Source organism: Hyperolius riggenbachi, chromosome 8 (genome assembly GCF_040937935.1).
Source record: "Hyperolius riggenbachi isolate aHypRig1 chromosome 8, aHypRig1.pri, whole genome shotgun sequence".
Lineage (NCBI taxonomy): Eukaryota > Metazoa > Chordata > Amphibia > Anura > Hyperoliidae > Hyperolius > Hyperolius riggenbachi.
The window spans coordinates 298,339,897-298,362,535 of record NC_090653.1 but is presented as its reverse complement, the minus strand read 5'-3'; the positions used below and the strand labels follow the sequence as shown (position 1 = coordinate 298,362,535).

The 22,639-nt window shown below is 40.8% G+C and overlaps 1 protein-coding gene across 4 annotated transcripts in view; it reads right to left on the bottom strand.

The window, feature by feature from the left end:
• ADAMTS13 (ADAM metallopeptidase with thrombospondin type 1 motif 13) overlaps positions 1–20,139 on the bottom strand; it is a 115,139-nt gene extending 95,000 nt beyond the window's left edge. For all 4 annotated transcript variants that reach the window (XR_011023252.1, XR_011023251.1, XM_068249215.1 and 1 more), the window contains exons 1-6: positions 20,043–20,139; positions 11,044–11,107; positions 8,967–9,115; positions 7,024–7,107; positions 2,096–2,220; positions 263–409 (exon numbers count right to left, since the gene is read on the bottom strand). Coding sequence is in view for 2 of the 4 variants with exons in the window: in XM_068249215.1 (XP_068105316.1) it covers positions 263–409; positions 2,096–2,220; positions 7,024–7,107; positions 8,967–9,115; positions 11,044–11,107; positions 20,043–20,123 (650 nt within the window). In the remaining 2 variants the exon portion in view is untranslated. The remainder of the gene's footprint in view (positions 1–262; positions 410–2,095; positions 2,221–7,023; positions 7,108–8,966; positions 9,116–11,043; positions 11,108–20,042) is intronic.
• Between the last annotated feature and the right edge of the window lie 2,500 nt (positions 20,140–22,639).

Below are 22,639 nucleotides of genomic sequence, written 5' to 3'. Positions count from 1 at the left end.
TGGTCTTCACTTCGGTTGCAGCCTATGAGCCCTGTCATTTGTTTGATGTGTGTTTGCAAGAAAACAAACAAAAGAGGAATGGGATAATTAGGGGGGGGGGGGGGGGGGGCTGGATAACCCTTTAGAAGGTCCTTGAATTGGTCATCCAAAATGTTATTCAAATCCTAAAAAATTATGTTCCAATAAAACTTGGTAAATTGGAAATGGAATTCAGTTTGGGGGAACTGATTGGCTCCCAAATGTTGATATAGGAATAAGTTACCTGTGTCCAATCTCGTGAGCCATAGTAATGCCCAGGTCAAACCCTGTATCTTCAGTGATGACACAACTCCACATGGCGGAACAGGCTCCGCCCAGCTGCGTAACGCCGCGGACTTGCTTATTCCCGTCCGGTAACTCCAGGTCAAACCTACAATTACATACGGTGAGAGCGTGAGGGACTTTTACCCCATAGACCATATAGGAGACACAGGAGGCATGTTGGGAGGTGGAGCATATAGAAGATGATGTATTGGCGGTTTACGTACCAATTCTATGCACAGCATTATCAGCTGCCTATTCTGGAAATGTAAAGGTGGGTTTTTGGTTCGTACCTGGAGAAAAAAAACTGATGCTTTCCTTTGTCCACTTAAAATAAAGTTGTGGGAATATGAGACTTGCACATAGTGATAATCAATGACATGCAAATATTTCCGAGATCATGCAGGATTATGTACATTTGTATGCAAATATATGCAGCTTCGGAATGGACCAATCAAGTCCCACCCAGGTTTAAACTGATTGGTCCATTTTCATGCTGCATACATTTTCATAAAAATTTACGTAGGTAGAAAAAACCAAAGTCTTGTAAAAATAATACCTTTTAATGGCTATTAACTGATAAAGTTAAATAATGCAAGCTTCCTGGGATCTGGTCCCCTTCTTCAGGCATATTTAACGGGATTCATGACTCCTTATGTAACATGATTGACTTGGCTTCATGAGCTTCAGAAACCTGCTAGAATTCATGTTTGCTTGCATGAGCTCACTGGCTCCAGCCTGCTGATCACCTGACATCTAACTGCTAAACAGCAACCAGCACAACTGCCATCTTTGTGTTTACTATTTACCTGCATAAGTGTTTAACTTAAACTAACATCTGGAAATATGCCTGAAGAAGGGGACTAGATCCCAGAAAGCTTGCATTATTTAACTTTATCAGTTAGCTATTAAAAGGTATTACTTTTACAAGACTTTGTTTTTTTCTACCTACATATATTGTTTGGCTAACACGGTACTGAAACATTTTTACTACTAATAAAAATTTACATAATTCTGCATGAACTCAGAAATATTTGCATCTTATTTATCATCCCTACTTGCACACACTCTCCATAAATGCCATTGAAAGTAAATGAGCTACAACTGGTCAGAAGACTGGATCCCTGCAGAGGAATGGATCCCTGCAGAGGAATGGATCCCTGCAGAGGAATGGATCCCTGCAGAGGAATGGATCCCTGCAGAGGAATGGATCCCTGCAGAGGAATGGATCACTGCAGAGGAATGGATCCCTGCAGTGGAATGGATCCCTGCAGTGGAATGGATCCCTGCAGTGGAATGGATCCCTGCAAAGGAATGGATCCCTGCAGAGGAATGGATCACTGTAGAGGAATGGATCCCTGCAGAGGAATGGATCACTGTAGAGGAATGGATCACTGTAGAGGAATGGATCACTATAGAGGAATGGATCCCTGCAGAGGAATGGATCACTGTAGAGGAATGGATCCCTGCAGAGGAATGGATCCCTGCAGAGGAATGGATCACTGTAGAGGAATGGATCCCTGCAGAGGAATGGATCACTGTAGAGGAATGGATCACTGTAGAGGAATGGATCACTATAGAGGAATGGATCCCTGCAGAGGAATGGATCACTGTAGAGGAATGGATCCCTGCAGAGGAATGGATCCCTGCAGAGGAATGGATCCCTGCAGAGGAATGGATCACTGCAAAGGAATGGATCAGTGCAGAGGAATGGATCAGTACAGAGGAATGGATCACTGCAGAGGAATGGATCCCTGCAGAGTAAAGGAAATGATCCTCCATTTTCTGTTCCTACCTGGTGACAAAGAGGACGAGGTCAGCGTGTTCAGGGTCGTCATCGCTTGCAGGATTGATGGTTCTGCTCCAATCACACACACTCACCAGTGAGCCCATGAGGTCTGCAGTGATCTGGACACCGGGCTGGCACAAGAAAGGCAACAATACAATATGAATAAACACTTACATTGGGGAGTTAAAGAGAACCAGAGATGAAGCACCCTCTTGTATTTTACCTTATAAATCAGTGGGAACATGACAGTAAACACCTAATCTGCTCTTTGTTTCATTGTTCTCTGTTTAATCTGACTGTTATCACCTCTGATAAGAATCCCCGACTGAGCACTCAGTCTAGCTTTGCTACAGAAAGATTATAGCTGAGTCTGTCTTCTCTGGTGTCTTTTCAAGCCCAAGCCTGCCCCCTTGTGGCTCTGCTATAATGACTCAGCAATAATCATTCCCAGCAAAGCCAGACTGAATGCTCAGTCCAGGATTCTTTTCACAGCTGATAACAGACACTTTTAGCAGTGAGGATGAAACCGAGAGCATGGTAAGTGTTTTCTCTAATGTTCTTACTGATATATATGGTAAAATACACAAGGGTGCTTCCTCTCTGGTTCCCTTTAAACGTTTGTAAATAAAATATAATAAATAAATATTTCCTGAGGTAGCTGAACTGATTAAAGAGAACCAGAGATGAAGCACCCTCTTGTATTTTACCTTATAAATCAATCAGTGGGAACATGACAGTAAACACCTAATCTGCTCTTTGTTTCATTGTTCTCTGTGTAATCTGACTGTTATCACCTCTGATAAGAATCCCCGACTGAGAAGTCAGGCTGCTCCGTCTAGCTTTGCTACAGAAAGATTATAGCTGAGTCTGTCTTCTGTGTTATTTCAAGCCCAAGCCTGCCCCCTTGTGGCTTTGCTATAATGACTCAGCTATAATCATTCCCAGCAAAGCCAGATTTAATTGCTCAGTCTGGGATTCTTGTGACTGCTGATAACAGACACTTTTAGCAGTGAGGACGAAACAGACAGCATGGTAAGTGTTTTCTCTAATGTTCTTACTGATATACATGGTAAAATACATGAGGGGGCTTCGTCTCTGGTTCCCTTTAAACGTTTGTAAATAAAATATAATAAATAAATATTTCCTGAGGTAGCTGAACTGATTAAGCACCTGAACAAACAGAGGTAACAGTGTGCTGCTGTCCTGGTTGCATGTAAGTAATATTGTCACATACAGAAAATGATAGCTTGTCACAGATGGAAATATGAGGGGCATTTCTAAAATCATTCTGAAGTTAAATAGTCTGTGTAGCACGTATTACTTGTCAATGAAGCGTATCTTTCCTTTATTCATACATTAATGTGAAACTTTCTTATAGTTGGAGTAATGCTGGGAATACACGGCTCGTTTCTGCCGTGCGTTTCTGCTCTCGATCGTTTTTGCCAGTGCTTTCCTTTCCAAATGTCACTAGATGAACTAGTGTGGAAGTCAGGCCACACCCCCACACTCATGTCACACCTCCTCCTGCCATGGTCAGCCCTGAACACACCCTCCCATTAAGGCTGTGAGCACCCTATGCAGTGCAGAAAAACATGCGTTTTTTGCACTGTGAGTTTTTGATTTTTTTGCTGCGTTTATATTATTTCCCTAATCAATGGAGTACCATATAGTAATATGGTATTTAAAAAAAAAACGCATCACAAACGCATGTACAAAACGCATTCCTCTGCGTCTCCATTGAGATACATTAAAGAGGAACTCCAGTGAAAATAATGTAGTAAAAAAAGTGCTTCATTTTTTACCATAATTATGTATAAATGATTTAGTCAGTGTTTGTTTTAAAATCTTTCCTCTCCCCAATTTACATTCTGACATGTATTACATGGTGACATTGTTACTGTGGGCAGGTTATGTAGCTGCTGCTAGCTGTTAGAGACAGCTGTAAACAGCTAATTCCTGTCTGTGAACCTTGTTACATTGTAACAAACTGCCAAAAGTACCGCGGTACTCAGAGCTTCTTGTGGGAGGAGTTTCAGCACAAAATCAATCATACAGCGCCCCCTGATGGTCTGTTTGTGAAAATTATTATATTTCTCATGTAAAAGGGGGTATCAGCTACTGATTGGCATAAAGTTCAATTCTAGGTTGGAGTTTCTCTTTAACCATTTAGTGGCATCCTAACGTATTAAAACGTCATGCTTTACCCTATTAACGGCAACATGACGTATTAATAAGTCGCGCGTTCCCGCCGCTGCTACCGCCGTGTGCGCACCGCTACGGCCGCCGTTTCCGTCGGGATCCCGTGCTGAGGGATTGGGGAAGAGGACCAAACGGGTCTCTACCCAATCGCAGTGCCTGGAGTGAATGGACGTGACCGCGAACAGCGGCTACGTCCATTCACAAAAACAGGAAATGTAACAATAAAATAAAGTGTAAAAGAAAAAAAAAAAAAGTGAACACTTGCTATAACGAGTGTTCACTAGCGCCATCTTGTGGCCAAAAAGTATATGACACGTACAAAATACATACATTTACAAGTACATACACATGAGTAATAAAATTAATAAAATTACACTTCCAACACTCCCCCTCCAAAAGAAAACACTTTAAAAAAAAAAAAAAAAATTAGCTTAAAATAAATAAATAAATACTTGCCTTAGGGACTCAGCTTTTTTAATCTATATTTTATGGGGGAAAATTAATTTTAATTTATTACATAGGGGCTTGTAATTATGGCCAGAACAAAAAAAAAAACAGAACGGAAAAATAACACCTATATTTCAAAATAATATACTGTCGCCATACATTGTGATAGGGACATAATTTAAATGGTTCAATAATCGGGACAACTGGGCAAATACAATGTGTTTGTTTTATCCACAGGATAATGTTTAATTTTAAAACTATAATGGCTTTAGAATAAAAAAATTCTTAGCAAAATGTACTACCCACAGAAAGCCTAATTGGTGGTGAAAAAAACGAGGTATAGATCATTTTCTTGTGATAAGTAGTAATAAAGTTATTAGGGAATAAAAGGGAGGAGCACTGACAAGTGAAAATTGCTCTGGTCTGTTAGAGTAAAAACCCTTGGGGGTGAACTGGTTAAGTCTGTTTTTAAGGCGTTTTTGAAAATTATGCAGCGAGTTTTGTGCTTTTAAAAACACACAATGTAAAACAGATATATGCGGCCCATAGACCTGCACTAGCAGCAAAAATACACTGTAGCATTTCTGCCTAGTGTGCTCCCTGCTGCAGGGAACTGAAGTCAAGTTTTCTCATCGTCGTGGTTTTATTTCATTTAACCCTTTTTGGAAATGGATAAGGGATACTTTGTACCCCTATACTCATATCTCCTGGGAGGGGACAGGCATCTGGGGTCCCCTTCTTAAAGAAGATTAAAGGAGACTACCCAGATGCCACCATGAACCCCCCCTCCCCAGGGAGTCGTCACCCCACCTCCTCCTGGGGCACCGGAGGAGGGGAAGAGCCCCTTGTCCATGGATTGAACAAGGTCTCCATGGGGGAGGGGAAGGCTTGCCCACCCCTCCCCCCGAAGCCCCCCATACCATGGACCATTCAGGCTGGTATAGCTCAGGGTGCCAAGCCCCAGTTGGCCAGGGCTCCGCATTATGGCTATCCCAGCCTGCATGGGGGACAAGTGGTTTAACTATGCTCTGTAGGGGGGACCCCACGTCATTTTTGTTTTTTAAATTTCCCACCTTCTGAACTTTAAAAAAAAAGTTTAAAAAAATAGGAAAAGATAATTTTTCCACTGTTTTTTTAACATATCCTGAAAATTTCGTATTTCTAACATGTAAGGGGGCTTTGCTATTAACCGTTAAAGTCGGTGAGTTTTGCTTCATTAACTAACTGCATTTAAATGTATGTTTTTCCTTTGAAATTTTTTTTCTCAAAAACTATAAGGTCTTTTTGAAAAAAAAATTCCTCTTGTTCCCGCTATTCTTCTTAACATAACTGACAAATTTGGTGTTTCTACCATGTAAGGGGGCTTTGCTATTAACCACTAAAATTGGCGGGTTTTCAGGTGATAATCACAGATATTCTTCACGTGATTACGGGACGAAAACTTGGAATAATGGCTGAATTTGTGATTGACTGCCGTGATCAATTCCCAATCATGGATTCGGATCACGATGTCGGATAGTGAAATAATACTTGATGTATCCGAGTAACACAAGCTGCAATGGGTGATGCTTGCAGCCCTGTTTTGGGAGCTTCAATGGGTGATGCCTGTGGCCCTGTTTTGGGTTCTGCAATGGGTGATATTAGCAGCCCTGTTTTGGGTGCTGAAATAAGTGATGCTTGCAACCCTGTTTTGGGTGCTGCAATGGGTGATGCTTGCAGCCCTGTTTTGGGTGCTGCAATAAGTGATGCTTGCAACCCTGTTTTGGGTGCTGCAATGGGTGATGCTTGCAGCCCTGTTTTGGGTGCTGCAATGGGTGATGCTTGCAGCCCTGTTTTGGGTGCTGCAATAGGTGATGCTTGAAGCACTGTTTTGGGTGCTGCAATAGGTGATGCTTGCAGCCCTGTTTTGGGTGCTGCAATGAGTGATGCTTGCAGCCCTGTTTTGGATCCTGTAATAGGATCTTGTTGTGTGCCCAGCATTCATATTGATGCAGTAATTGTCATACACTTTATTACATTTTTTATGCAAATGTATGCAGCTCGAAAATGGATGAATAAACAATAGGATTTGGTCCATTTTCAATCTGCATACTGGTAACTAGAGATCCTAATACTTTTGGCTTGAAAGCTCATTTATTGCCCATTGGATGGAGCTTGGGTCTGGACCAATAAAATGCACTGTCTGTTTTGATTGGTCCACTTGCAAGCCCCCTGAAATAAGCATTATTTTTGCATGTCCCTTTAATAACTCACATTCTGTATACCCTCCTTATATATGAAATCATCACCTCGGGCTCAGTGAGGATCATCATCTTGATCAGGTGAACACGGATAGAGGCTCCGAGGGAGACGTCTCTCAGAAGCTCCGCCCCCTGCAATACAATTCATTCACTTTTAATATTTACTTGTGTTGTGTGCTCCCATTGTGGGCTGAACGGAAGTAATCTGCATTTAATATAAGCTAAAAAAAATGTGTCTCTTGTCTAGTGTACTCCAGATGTAACCCATCTTATCTTCCTGCTCCTGTGACTGGCTTATTTTCTCTTGCAGCACTCCACAGCAATGTATCCCACATCCCTGGCACTTTAAGTCAAATACCTTGTACTATACATATATTTGCAAGAATAACCCTTTCCAATCTTGAAAAGCTTGATAGAGGACATGTTGAGGTCCAAAATGGACTAGCGGCCTCACCATTGTACATTTATTTCTTGTCTATACTGCAATGACTGCTGTGACCCAACATAAAACTGCCATATATCTTTAAAAAGTAACTGTCAGGCTGCAAAAGCTAATTTAAACCTCTATTCTCCTGTGTTAAACAGTTTAGAAGGAAGCCAAAAAGGCAATACTGAAGTTAAAAATCTCTCTTACTTTGATGTTTGCTAAACAGCAAGGCTCTGTATTCCCAAGCTCCTAAGGAGGCCGGCAGGCCACATAATAGATACTGCAAAGCATTCTGGGGCTGCTTCTTCTCCCCACTGCACTCCCTTGGTCCTCCCCTTCATTTCCCTATCCCGCCCTAAGGCTGCTTTCACAGTGGGAAGTTACAGGCTCATGTTACAGCAGCTTGTAACAGCAGCCAGCACTGAAAAATCAATGTGCTGTTCACAGGGCACATGTTCCATTAGAGTATACTGCAAGGAGTCTGCTATTGTGCCTAGCCACATGGCTAATTAATATTCACTGCACAGTAGTGTTGTCCGGATCAAGAACCATTAGGATCTTTGATCCTGATCTTTTTTGTGAGTCGAATCATCAGGAAGCAAGGTAATGGAGGATATGACATCACAATTGGCTTCATACAAGACAGACAAACATGGAACCTGCCATGAGCTGTCAGGAGCATCTATCTCTGCATATACTATATACAAATTCTGTGAAATACAAACGTGGACAGTGAAATGCCTATGTAATGTAAGTACAGCCAATCTTTAGCTACTGATATATGTGTTTATTTTCTCTGAGACCTTATACCTAACAGCTCCTCTTTAAATTGCCTATACTACAAACAGTCATGGCTGCACACATCACATTATCCCCCACAATTCCTCTTCCAACCCCTCCAAGGCCGACAAATCCTCAGACATAACTGAAGCTCCACCCCAAACATGCCCCTAACTCCACCCAGATTCTAATTCATCCTCTACTACATTGTTAGACAATCAACATGCCTTTCTTTTGGATAAGCCGCACACTACCAGCCAATCATCTCCATTCTATTATTTCAAAGCTCATGAACTTATTGCAGCCAATCACAGCACACAAATAGGCATGACTGACAATTTCAAAGTCAATACCAACTAAAAAAAAAAAAAACATACTTTTTCACAAACCAACTTTACTTTCAACAAATGCAAAAACACAAACAGACATCCGAACATGCTCAATTTCACACACATTTTAACATACCATATGTTCATACATGACACACAATGTATACTTTAATTACACAATAAATACATTGTCAATGCACGGTTAGAGTACTTGCAAGCATAGGTGTTTTTTGGACAGATTTTTTTTCTTGAGTTAGTGTTTTTTATTCCGTATTACTATCATACACCAAAAATCTACAACTATATATATATATATATATATATATATATATATATATATATATCTTTTTCCTGTCTCTACAATTGCTACATCATCTACTGTATCTACTAGTCGACAGTACTTTGGTTGATGCCATGTGGTGGCTATAGTGAAACTGTGACATTTTTGTACGTACGATGTTCAGGTTGGTAAGAATGTATCTCTCTGTATCCTCCTGGTGGAACTGGTAGACATCGTGACCCACGACCACAAGGAGTTCCAAGTGTTTGACGCCAACAGCTGCTCTTTTTGTCATTTGATGAACATGTTGGTCGCCGTCCAGAACTACGGATGAGAAGAGCCCAGAAAATATAATTATAAAATGGTAAAAACTGAGATTTCTGTCCGTCATCTGCTCCACCAGATTCTGCCATGGGCCCACCCAAGGATCTAATGCCACCTGTATGGGGTAGTTACCTCCCAGTTTCCCAAGCATGAGGTAGGAATTACATCTATAGCGGCGTACAGTCGGTAACTTCGGGGCCGTCAGAAGACAGACCTGAAGTTACTTTTAAAACACTGTAATTTGGCCGCCAGCAATAGCTGAAAGACAAATCTTTTCCCACCATCCATATGGACCTGGAAGGGGAACAGTATTTAGTGTTGCCAGGACTTGTGCAGGAGCAGAATAAGCCGTATATCGTACGCTGATCCCCTCGTCTATAGCTTTGCAGGAATGGGTGAGGCTGTGCTGCATGCCTCTTACAGTTTACAGACCCCGCCCATGTTATTGACCATGCAGACTGGTATTGTTCAGCATGTGGAGTCCCACATACCCTAACTCAGCTATTCTAGATGTACCAGCCTGCATGAAGGAGGTTACCTGGCATGAAAGACCACACAATGTCTAATTTTTAAAATTATTTAAGCAATCAACACTGATGAGACCCAACTCGCTGGTATATTTCACAGTGAGGAGACACCGCGTACATCGGGAAAAAAAGGCGCACATTAACCCTGATAGTAAAATATTGGTATTTAAAAGACTTCCAAGTTGAAAATAAAATGTTGAGAAAAACAATTGTATCTATCCTCCTCCTCCTAAAAATGACCTTTTTTAGATAATCCCCAGTTTTATTTTATATTTAAATCTAGTTAAGTTTTTACTGTTTCATTGTCTCTGCTCAAAGACACCTTCATTGAAGTATGCCAGAGCTAAAAGCTATGAACTATTAACCCTTTTTATCTCTTTCCTGCTCTCAGAACCCATTTATTGACAGGAAAGTGTTGTATGGCTGTAATTACTTATCAGTGAAGGTTACGCTATAGTCTGACCTAGTTCCGACCTGGTCCTGACTCAGACAGAAACTGTCACTTGCATACCTGATGTTTAACTCTTTAAGGCAAAGAAAGAAAAAAAAAAGGAACACAGCCTAGTTATTTGTGTGCTAGGCACTGTACATACCCATGTCATATGTCAGTTCGGGTATCCTTTAGTACCAATATTTTACACCTTAATAGTAAACTATCACCTAAACTTCAACCCCACCCTAGACAAACTTCCAACCTTACACCTAACACCCCCACAGACCTCCTACCTGATGCCTAACCGTAAACCCTAAGGTGCCCAAATTACCCCTCAATGCCGATATTTCAACAGGACCCTGTGGTGGTGCCCACATCGCCTGCTTCAGAGACACCAGGGTTTAATCCCAAAGCAAATTTACCTTAAAGAGAACCAGAGATGAAACACCCTCATGTATTTCACATATATATCAGTGAAAACATTAGGGAAAACACCTACCCTGCTCTCTGTTTCATCCTCACTGCTCAGCCTGCTTGTTATCAGCCCTGATAAAATCCCCCACTGAGCATCCAGTCTGGCTTTGCTCAGGAATCATTATAGCTGAGTCTGTCTTCTCTGATGTGTTTTCAAGCCCAAGCCTGCCCCCTTGTGGCTCTGCTATAATTACTCAGCTATAATGATTCCTGAGCAAAGCTAGACTAAATGCTCAGTCAGGGAATTTATCAGGGCTGATAACAAGCAGGCTGAGCAGTGAAGGATGAAGCAGAGAGCAGGGTAGGTGTTTTCTCTAATGTTCCCACTGATATATATGGTGAAATACATGAGGTTGCTTCATCTCTGGTTCACTTTAAGCATAGTAACAGTAAGATTATACAGAGAAATTACAAAATATTATTAGATTTCTTAGTACAGAGTTGCGTAATATGTTGGCACTTTATAAATACAATAAATAAATACAGTAAGTTACCTGGGCGATGCTTTGGGCCATAATACAAAGACACTTTTCCAGAACCTGCCGAGTCCTGAAAGATCTAGAATATACAGACATATATCTGTGAAACCTTTCATTAATCGGGATCACAGTAAAATACGGTAAGTCATTTTCAATGTGATGGTTTCTATGGCTGCTCATTCCGGTTCCGTGGAATTGAAATTCCCTAATTTCCACCAGAAATGGGCTTACCGTAGCGGTGATTGGTAATCGGATTTCCACGGAAATGTCGCATTACTGCAACTCTGGAATTTTAGCCCAATCACAGAGCTCGAAAGCATTAGGCCAATGAAAGAATGCTGAATTCTTCGGCGAAAATCAGATTTTAGACCAATTAAAAGACTTGGATTGGCCTAAAATTTCCATGTTATTCCGATTATTGTAGTAAAATTCTGCATTCTCCGATTGGTCCAATACTCACAAGTATTATAATTAACTAAAGTTATTAAATAAATTACAAAAAGACTTTTCTCGGAAATTGGTAATCCGAAATCCCCGGAATCTGTAATCAACATTTTTGGTAACTGGAATTTCTGGGGAGTCAGAAATCGGTATTTCTGACCATCCTTAATGGTTTGTTTATTGAATATTTCACCACCAATAGTAGAGAATTTATAATTGTGGATAGTGTTTACTCCTGCCAACAGGGAGTCTGGCCCCTCCTCCCTCTCCTGACCCCTCCCCCCATGCAACTAATAGTTTTCAATATTTACAACAATGCTAACAACAAACTGACTAAATTGTTCCATGTGCCACCAGCACATCTGATAATCGATATGTGTGTACACACAATATACTTCTATTTTATTGTTGTATTATGAATCTTTGAAGATCAGTGGTTTTCACTCTATAAATAGTTATAAAATGACTAATAAAAATGACTGCCTTTTGTAATTTTCATACATTTTTTGGCACATTCCAAAAACATTAAAATGCATCAACTGACGCCTTAAAGTTGTTTTTTTTCCCTTCAGATTTTTGCTCCGATGTTGATTTTCTAGAATAGACCCCCCCCCCCCCCCATCCCCCCAACCATTTGAAGTTTGGGAAATTTGGGACTGTTAGTAATATAATTTTATATTAATAATACAATAATTCCCCACTGAAAATCCCACTAATTGAGTGTTCCATTTGCCTACTGTCCTCAATGTAAAGAGGAACTTTGACCACGGACTGAACTTAATCCGGATCAGTCGCCGATAACCCCTTTCCCACAAGAAATCGTTACCTTTTCTCGATTAGATCGTCATGGGCGGTCTGTATGGCGGATATTGTGGTGAAACCCCTCCCACAGTGTGATGTCATGACCATGGTCCTGACAGTTTCCTGTCTGTGAACCGTTGTTAGTGAGTGTTTTTAAAAATAATGATAATGTCTTTTTCCCCTCATGTCTGTCAGTAGTGAAGATGCTAACCTGCAGTCTCACTGTAGCTCAAACAACATTTTAGAATTACATAGTGACTATCAATAATTTCTTGGTCTTTTTTCTATTTTTTAACTAATCACTTTGCAATATATTGATTTATTTTCCCTTCCTACTACCCTACTACTATCTTTTGGTAAAGTTCCTTTTTACAGAGGAGCTGTCAGCCATACTATCTCAGAAAACAAACAAACACATATATAAGTAGATAAATACTTGCTCTACTTACATAACACATGTACTGTCCACATGTGATTTTAGTGATGTTTCTACAGTAAAAAAAGAGAAAATCCTTCTTAGCATTTCCCATTTTAACTGTGGCTATTTTGCAGCCAATCCTGATGTCATTTCCTCCCTTACTCTCCTCTGCCTGATTTGCCCGCCCTTCACTATAGAACGTGCATTGTCTCAGCATGAGAAATATTGGCCAATCAGAGAGGAACAGAGGCTTCAGCCAATCAGGCTGCATTAGTTAAGTCTGAGGGGAAGTAGAGAAGCAAAAAAGGAAAATGCAGCATGCCCTGCAACTTCCTTTTTGTGTACCAAATTTTGTGTGTACCAAATAAGAGTCAGGTAAATGGGGAATGATCATTTATAAACAAGAAAAGTAAGAGTGATGTGTAACTTTTGGATTGCCTGGTTAGCATCCTTATTACTTGTTTACCAGATAAAAATAAAGAATTGATTTTTTATTTTATGCCCGACAGTTACACTTTAACATCCTATTCCTATAAGGTTGGTTGAAGGAGGGAGCCCTCTGCCCAGTTATCATACAAGGAGATGTCGGTTTAGGTTGTGGTTGTGTTATTGTAACGATTGCGGAATTATTTCCGTGGTCAGCGCACAGGACGCGCGCCCACACTACGGAAATCCTCCACAAGCGTGTAAATTGAGAAAACCCAGCTATGGTGCTATGCACCTGTAGAGGGAGGTTCCCACCGGCAGATGGAGCTGTGGAGTGCAGACGAACACAGCCTCTGCACTGCCACAGACACGAGATGGGAATTGTACGAATTGAAGCAATGCAGGGCAAGATCGCCCTTAAAGAGAGAGAAAACACAGAGACAGAATGTATGTGTGTCCACCAATCCAGTCGCCACCCAGCGACGGTGAACACACAACAACGGAACCGAAGTGGGAACGCTATCGCCATAGTGGCGATTGCCAATAGTGACACACGACCGAGCAGCACAGAGCACGAGAGTAGCGAGAAGGCACAACCAGTAACAGCAATAAGAACAACAAGGAAAATAACAAACGCTAACTAAACGTGAACACCACACTCATTCGCAACAGCGAACACGTTTAATCACGATCACCGCGCGTTAGGTGCCCAGTGATAAGAGTGCCACCCTAACTAACCAAAGAAACACAAACACGAAATAGAGAATGCGAACGCTTGCTAAATGGTTACCTCACTGAGCCTACAGCAAGCGTCGTACAAGACAAGACAGACATATGGGACTACCAGTAGCAACCGCTGCTCTGGCTAGCACCCCTAAGACAGAACACAGAAGGAACCACCGCTGCTACCGCTAGAGCGGATGCGATCCAGACAGATGGAGCAGCCAGTAGCAACCGCAGCTCTGGCCTACACTCCCAGACAGACAGAACGATTTCCTGTCGACCGCCGCTGGCGACAAGACAATCGAGACAGAGAGACAGAACAAGGCAATACAGAATACAACCTGACTGCACTAGAAGGGATGCCTAGTGCAGTCCCCAGGAATTACTCTAAGATAATCTTTAGCAAACAACCAAGGCTGATTCTCCAGGAGAGTTTAGCAGGAACAAACCTTCATGACCAGCAAAGGATTCTGGGAGAACAAGGTATTTATACTGCAAGCCTTCAAAGGAGGCAGGTAGGCAATTTGCATGACAAGTGTATGCAAATTCCTCAGCAGAGCAACTCTGAAACTTGCAAAGAAAAGACAGGTCTCTTTTCCAGAGACCTGCAGCCCTCAGACTTAAAGAATGGACAACAGCTGTCTGCCCGTGCAGACAGCAGAGCAGATCATTACAGTTATAGAGACATGTTGAAGTTGATTTGAACAATACATTCCCATTGTAGCGAATTAAAAATGATGTCACATTTTAACAAGGTTATTTGAACCACGAGGCCTGCTTACACTAACTGTCTTCTGTCTGCCAACACAGAGTACAGAGCTGATAAGACTGGTGTGAAAATGCCAAAATGTGGAGCCAGCCGAGGTCAGTATTATTATTATTTACAGTGCAGTGAAACAGGAAGGTATAAATAAGAGAGAATGGGTAAATTGGTATCTTACCATGATACCGCTGCATTGCTTTGTTACTGTGATAATGTCAATAATATATTTATTCCACAATAACATTTCCACCATGACATTAATAATAAAATTACTAACGTCATTAACCCATTCAGGTTCCGTGGTTTTCACGAGAGAAATGTTCACCTCCCATTCATTAGCCTATAACTTTATCACTACTTATCACAATGAACTGATCTATATCTTGTTTTTTCTGCCACCAATTAGGCTTTCTTTGGGGGGTACATTTTGCTAAGAGCCACTTTACTGTAAACGCATTTTAACAGGAAAAATAAGAAAAAAATGGAAAAATTCATTATTTCTCAGTTTTCAGCCATTATAGTTTTAAAATAATACATGCCTCCATAATTAAAACTCACGTATTGTATATGCCCATATGTCCCGGTTATTACACCGTTAAAATTATGTCCCTATCACAATGTATGGCGACAATATTTTATTTGGAAATAAAGGTGCATTTTTTCCATTTTGCATCCATCACTATTAACAAGTTTAAAATAAAAAAAATATAGAAATATTTCATCTTTACATTGATATTTAAAAAGTTTAGACCCTTAGGTAAATATTTACATGTTTTTTTTTTTATTTATTGTAATGGTTTTTTTTATTTATAGTAAACATTTTATTTGGGTAGTTTTGGGAGGGTGGGGGGTAAACAATAGATTTATAATGTAAATGTGTGTTGATTTTAATTCATTTTTATTTTCAGGTGTAGTATTACTTTTTGGCCACAAGATGGCGGCCATGAGTTTGTTTACATGACGTCACTCTAAGCGTAACACACGCTTAGAGTGGCGCATCAGGAAGTGAATGGCCAGAAAAGGCGCAGCTTCCGAGAGAAGCTGTCGCTTTTTCAGCGGGGGAGAGGAATCAGTGATCGGACTTCATAGTCCGATACATTGATTCCCTGACTACCGAATCCGCGGCCGGGAGTGCGCGTGCACGCGCGCGATCGGCCGCGGGGGCGCGCGGCAGCGCACATGGTTTCTGGACGTAGTTTCTACGTCCAGAAACCAAAATAGGTTAAAGAAACACTAAAGTAAAAAAAAAAAAAAAATGATATAATGAATTGGTTGTGTAGTACTAGAAGATTAAATTACTAGAAGATTAGTAGCAAAGAAAATATTCTCATATGTTTATTTCCAGTTATATAGTGTTTTTTTTTTATAACATTGCATCATTCTTTAATATTTGCAGTTTACACATTATACTCAGCATTCTAAATAATTTTTCAGAGCAGTCTTGTGAACTATTGACCTGTCCTCTGGAGAGAAAAAGAAAATACAGTGGCTGGCAGTTGAGATAACAAGCTTCAGAAGACAGAGCTCTCTGCGACTTTGAATGTTGTGGAGCTCAATGGCTCTTTTGCATAGATAATAACTGGAGTTTCTTAACTCTTCCTGTACTGGAAACAATATTAGACTTATGTCTCTGCTCCTAATGCTTTATTTCTTAGCTGTACTACACATACCAATCATTATATCATCATTATTTTCAACTTCAGTATTTCTTTAAAGTGAACCTAAAGTAAAAAAAAAAATGAGATGAACTCACCTGGGGCTTCCCTCAGCCCCCTGCAGCTGATCGGTGCCCTCGCAGCTCCGCTCCGATGTCCCAGGACCCGCCGGCGAGCACTTCCGGTTTTGCCGTCACCGGCCGACAGGCATGGGAACGCGAGTGATTGTTCGCGTTCCCAGCCTGTATATCGCCCCCTATGCTGCTATTGCGATAGCAGCATAGGGGGCGATATACAGGCTGGGAATGCGAACAATCACTCGCGTTCCCATGCCTGTCGGCCGGTGACGGCCAAACCGGAAGTGCTCGCCGGCGGGTCCAGAAGCATCGGAGCGGAGCTGCGAGGGCACCGATCGTCTGCAGGGGGCTGATGGAAGCCCCAGGTGAGTTCATCTCATTTATTTTTTTTTTGACTTTAGGTTATCTTTAAGCACGGTGGTGTAGTGGTTAACACTCTTGCCTTGTAGCACTGGCTCCCTGGTTCAAATCCCAGCCAGGGCACTATCTGCACGGAGTTTGTATGTTCTTCCCGTGTCTGCAGGTTTTCCACTTTCTTCTCACATTCCAAAAACATTCAGATAAGTTAATTGGCTTCCCCCTAAAGTGCCCCTAGACTATGATACATGCACTACATGATACATACATAGACATAGGACTATGGTAGGGACTAGACTGTGAGCCCCTCTGAGGGACAGTTAGTGACAATATACTCTGTACATCGCTTAGGAAGATGTTAGCTTTATATAAATACTAAATAATAATATGGTAGGACATTAGACTATGACTATGGTAGGATTAGATTGTGAGCTCCTCTGAGGACAGTCAGTGACATGACTATGTACTCTGTAATGTGCTGCAGAAGATGTCAGTGCTATATAAATACATAATAATAATATGGTAGGACATTAGACTATGACTATGGTAGGATTAGATTGTGAGCTCCTCTGAGGACAGTCAGTGACATGACTATGTACTCTGTAATGTGCTGCAGGAGATGTCAGTGCTATATAAATACATAATAATAATATGGTAGGACATTAGACTATGACTATGGTAGGATTAGAGTGTGAGCTCCTCTGAGGACAGTCAGTGACCTGACTATGTACTATGTAATGTGCTGCAGAAGATGTCAGTGCTATATAAATACATAATAATAATATGGTAGGACATTACACTATGACTATGGTAGGATTAGATTGTGAGCTCCTCTGAGGACAGTCAGTGACATGACTATGCACTCTGTAATGTGCTGCAGAAGATGTCAGTGCTATATAAATACATAATAATAATATGGCAGGACATTAGACTATGACTATGGTAAGATTAGATTGTGAGCTCCTCTGAGGACAGTCAGTGACATGACTATGTACTCTGTAATGTGCTGCAGGAGATGTCAGTGCTATATAAATACATAATAATAATATGGGAGGACATTAGACTATGACTGTGGTAGGATTAGCGTGCGAGCTCCTCTGAGGACAGTCAGTGACATGACTATGTACTATGTAATGTGCTGCAGAAGATGTCAGGGCTCGTTTCCACTAGTGCGGTGCGGAATCGCCTGCATTCCACCGCGGACGAAATCGCATGCGGGTGCGATTCTGCATGCGTTTTTGCCGCGATTTCGCATGCGATTCCGCATAGGTAGGGTATATGCGAATTTAACCATGTCACTGCCTGTGTAAATTAACATTAATACCTATGCGAAATCGCATGCGATTTCGCGGCAAAAACCGCATGGTCACCCCGCATGCGAGTTCCCTATTAGACACATTAGCGGCGATTCGCGCACATTCCTTCTGCACGCGAAATCTGACGGCTCTGCCGTGCAGATTTCGGCCGCACCAAAAAACGCTCCCGCAGCCGCACAAGTGGAAACGTCCCCATCCACTTACATTGCCTATGCGAATCCGCGTGCAGTGCCCGCATGCGGATTCGCTATAGTGGAAACGAGCCCTCAGTGCTATATAAATACATAATAATAATATGGTAGGACATTAAACTATGACTATGGTAGGATTAGATTGTGAGCTCCTCTGAGGACAGTCAGTGACATGACTATGTACTATGTAATGTGCTGCAGAAGATGTCAGTGCTATATAAATACATAATAATAATATGGTAGGACATTAGACTATGACTATGGTAGGATTAGATTGTGAGCTCCTCTGAGGACAGTCAGTGACATGACTATGCACTCTGTAATGTGCTGCAGAAGATGTCAGTGCTATATAAATACATAATAATAATATGGTAGGACATTACACTATAACTATGGTAGGATTAGAGTGTGAGCTCCTCTGAGGACAGTCAGTGACATGACTATGTACTATGTAATGTGCTGCAGGAGATGTCAGTGCTATATAAATACATAATAATAATATGATAGGACATTAGACTATGACTATGGTAGGATTAGAATGTGAGCTCCTCTGAGGACAGTCAGTGACATGACTATGTACTCTGTACAGTGCTGCAGAAGATGTCAGTGCTATATAAATGCATAATAATAATATGGTAGGACATTACACTATAACTATGGTAGGATTAGAGTGTGAGCTCCTCTGAGGACAGTCAGTGACATGACTATGTACTCTGTAATGTGCTGCAGAAGATGTCAGTGCTATATAAATAAATAATAATAATATGGTAGGACATTAGACTATGACTATGGTAGGATTAGAGTGTGAGCTCCTCTGAGGACAGTCAGTGACATGACTATGTACTCTGTACAGTGCTGCAGAAGATGTCAGTGCTATATAAATGCATAATAATAATATTGTAGGACATTACACTATAACTATGGTAGGATTAGAGTGTGAGCTCCTCTGAGGACAGTCAGTGACATGACTATGTACTCTGTAATGTGCTGCAGAAGATGTCAGTGCTATATAAATAAATAATAATAATATGGTAGGACATTAGACTATGACTATGGTAGGATTAGAGTGTGAGCTCCTCTGAGGACAGTCAGTGACATGACTATGTACTCTGTACAGTGCTGCAGAAGATGTCAGTGCTATATAAATGCATAATAATAATATGGTAGGACATTACACTATAACTATGGTAGGATTAGAGTGTGAGCTCCTCTGAGGACAGTCAGTGACATGACTATGTACTCTGTAATGTGCTGCAGAAGATGTCAGTGCTATATAAATACATAATAATAATATGGTAGGACATTAGACTATGACTATGGTAGGATTAGAGTGTGAGCTCCTCTGAGGACAGTCAGTGACATGACTATGTACTCTGTACAGTGCTGCAGGAGATGTCAGTGCTATATAAATGCATAATAATAATATGGTAGGACATTAGACTATAACTATGGTAGGATTAGAGTGTGAGCTCCTCTGAGGACAGTCTGTGACATGACTATGTACTCTGTAATGTGCTGCAGAAGATGTCAGTGCTATATAAATACATCATAATAATAGGGTAGGACATTAGACTATGACTATGGTAGGATTAGACTGTGACGTGAGTTCCTATATAATACCAATATTATTGTTTTATCTTAAAATATAAACAGGAAAATCGGGGCTCGCCCAACATCTCACTTTATAATAAACTTTCTCGTCTATCTTATTTATTTGTAATTATTTTGTCACATGTTATCCCCACAGCTGAGAGTTTGAAAGCAAAGGTCGTTGTTCTGATTCCCGCAGGACAGAGTGAGAGGTGAAGGCATGCACAGAAAGCCCTGGAGACAATGGAAGCTGTACCTGGCTGGTGTCCCATAGCCCACAATGCCCAGGAGAGGGCCCGAGTACTGCCAGCAGGCCCAGGAGAAGCTCAGGCACCATTTCCAGCACGACCAGCAGTCCAGGCAATGCTGAGCTGCCAGAGGCCCAGCAAATAATATCTGTGGTTGATCAATGACCGAGAAGGTGGAGGGCAGAGGTTGAGTAAGGGATGTGTGTGGAGGGGGCTGGGAAGGCCTGGCTGCTCCATATAGGAAGGAATCTGTCTACAAATATCCGGGCATCAGAGCAACGCAAAATCCAAAGGAAGATATTAAAACGATAAAATGTAAATATCGAGGAATCAGAGCAATGCAAAATCCAAAGGAAGATATTAAAACAATAAAATGTAAACTCTTACAGAAATTAAAAAAAGCTATAAAAAAAAAAAGTTAACATAACCTCAGCGGCAATAAAAGATTTTTATTTTTTTTTGACCAGAGAAATCTGATCAATTTTTCCACATGATTGAATAATCAGAAAAATCGAACCACTATGCCATACAATTATGATCGTTGATCCATGCATTTTGATTTTTTTAAAAAAATATCAAACAAACCATTGAATAAAACGTTGTTTTTATATTTTTATATCTGATTTTTCTAAACTATCCAAATACATTTTTATTGTGATAAAAAAGGTTTCTTTTCAATACCTTATTCCCCCACCCCGTCCTCAAGGCCCACCAACAGTGCATGTTTTGTGGAAATCCACAGAGGTAGTTAAAGGGAAGCCCCCTCATGTATTTTACCATATATATCAGTAAGAACATTAGAGAAAACACCTACCCTGCTCTGTTTCATCCTCACTGCTAAAAGTGTCTGTTATCAGCAGTCACAAGAATCCCAGACTGAGCAATTAAATCTGGCTTTGCTGGGAATGATTATTGCTGAGTCATTATAGCAAAGCCACAAGGGGGCAGGCTTGGGCTTGAAATAACACCACAGAAGACAGACTTAGCTATAATCTTTCTGTAGCAAAGCTAGACGGAGCAGCCTGACTTCTCAGTCGGGGATTCTTATCAGAGGTGATAACAGTCAGATTACACAGAGAACAATGAAACAAAGGGCAGATTAGGTGTTTACTGTCATGTTCCCACTGATTTATAAGGTAAAATACAAGAGGGTGCTTCATCTCTGGTTCTCTTTAACCAGCTCTGCTGAGACACTAATTACCCCACCTGTGCATGTCTGTGGTTTTCTGCAAAACATGTACTGCTGGTGGGACTTGAGGACAGGGTTGGGGAACTCTGCCTTTATACAATCGATCGTTTTTATAAAAAAAAAAAAAAAAAAAAAAAAAAAAAGGGCAAATTGATGGATTTGATTATATTGTGTCCTCCTCTAGATGAGAATGCCACATTATTTATACAAAAAAAAAATTAAAATTTTGCATAACAACAATAATAATAATAACAATAAATGCTGGGAATGGTTTTAATTTGTTAATCCAGATGAAATATTTTATTCCGGCTGTTTATATGGAAGTTTGGAACAGAACTGATTCAGGGGAATCACTCCAGGGGGAATACCGACGACAATGGAAGATTAACGGTTATCTTTCCGACATTTATTTTTGTTTATTTCTTTATCATTGCGTTTGGGTATTATTTCACCTGAGATTTTTAGTTTTCAATTGCCTGGAAATGGGGTACCAGCTCATTTAAAGTGAACCTCCAGACTAAAAATCGACTCTGTGAAAGGCCTGAAAAGGCACTGAAAAGGCCTGGTGTTTCTTTAACAGTTTCACAGCATCAGAACTTTGTTTCTCTTATACAAGCCTCATTTTTAGCTGCACAGAAGAAAACTGCCCGGGCAGTTTACCCATACCTCCCAACTTTTTGAGATGAGAAAAAGGGACACTTAAGCCACACCCCTGCCACACCCCTGGCCACGCCCCCACCACGCATTTAGTCACGCATACCATAAAAATTTCATAAGAAAAATATGTTGTTTTATAATTCAAACCACACTGGTCCTTTCTATCCTGGTTCATTTTCTTTCATAGTAACATTTTAAAATTCGTAAGATATCAATTTAAAGGATGGGAATAAAGTTTAGAGTCAATCAAACGCATTTTTAGTATAGAAATATATATATTTATATAGAAAGAGGGACAAAGTCCTGAAAGAGGGACAAATGAGGAGGAAAGAGGGACAGAGGGACAAGGCTCCCAAAAAGGGACTGTCCCTCTGAGAAAGGGACAGTTGGGAGCTATGGTTTACCCCTTATACTGTGCAAAGCATGATGGGATTTCTGATGTTGTTCTCGTTCTGCTGTTTTGGTGCATTTTTCTTTTTTACATTTTGAATTTGACATTTGAAGCCTAGTGTGTGCAGCTGGGAGGGGTAATCAGGACACAGGACAGTTGGAACTGTGTCTCATGCTCCTTGTCAACTCCTTTCAACCAAAAAGATGGCTGCCCCCATGACAAAGATGGCTGCCCCCATGACAAAGATGGCTGCCCCCATGACAAAGATGGCAGCCCCCATGAATCACAAACATTTGCCTGTTCTTCTAAAACAGGGTGGGTAAAAGATTATATTAGCTATCTATTCTAATTAACATAACTAATGTAAC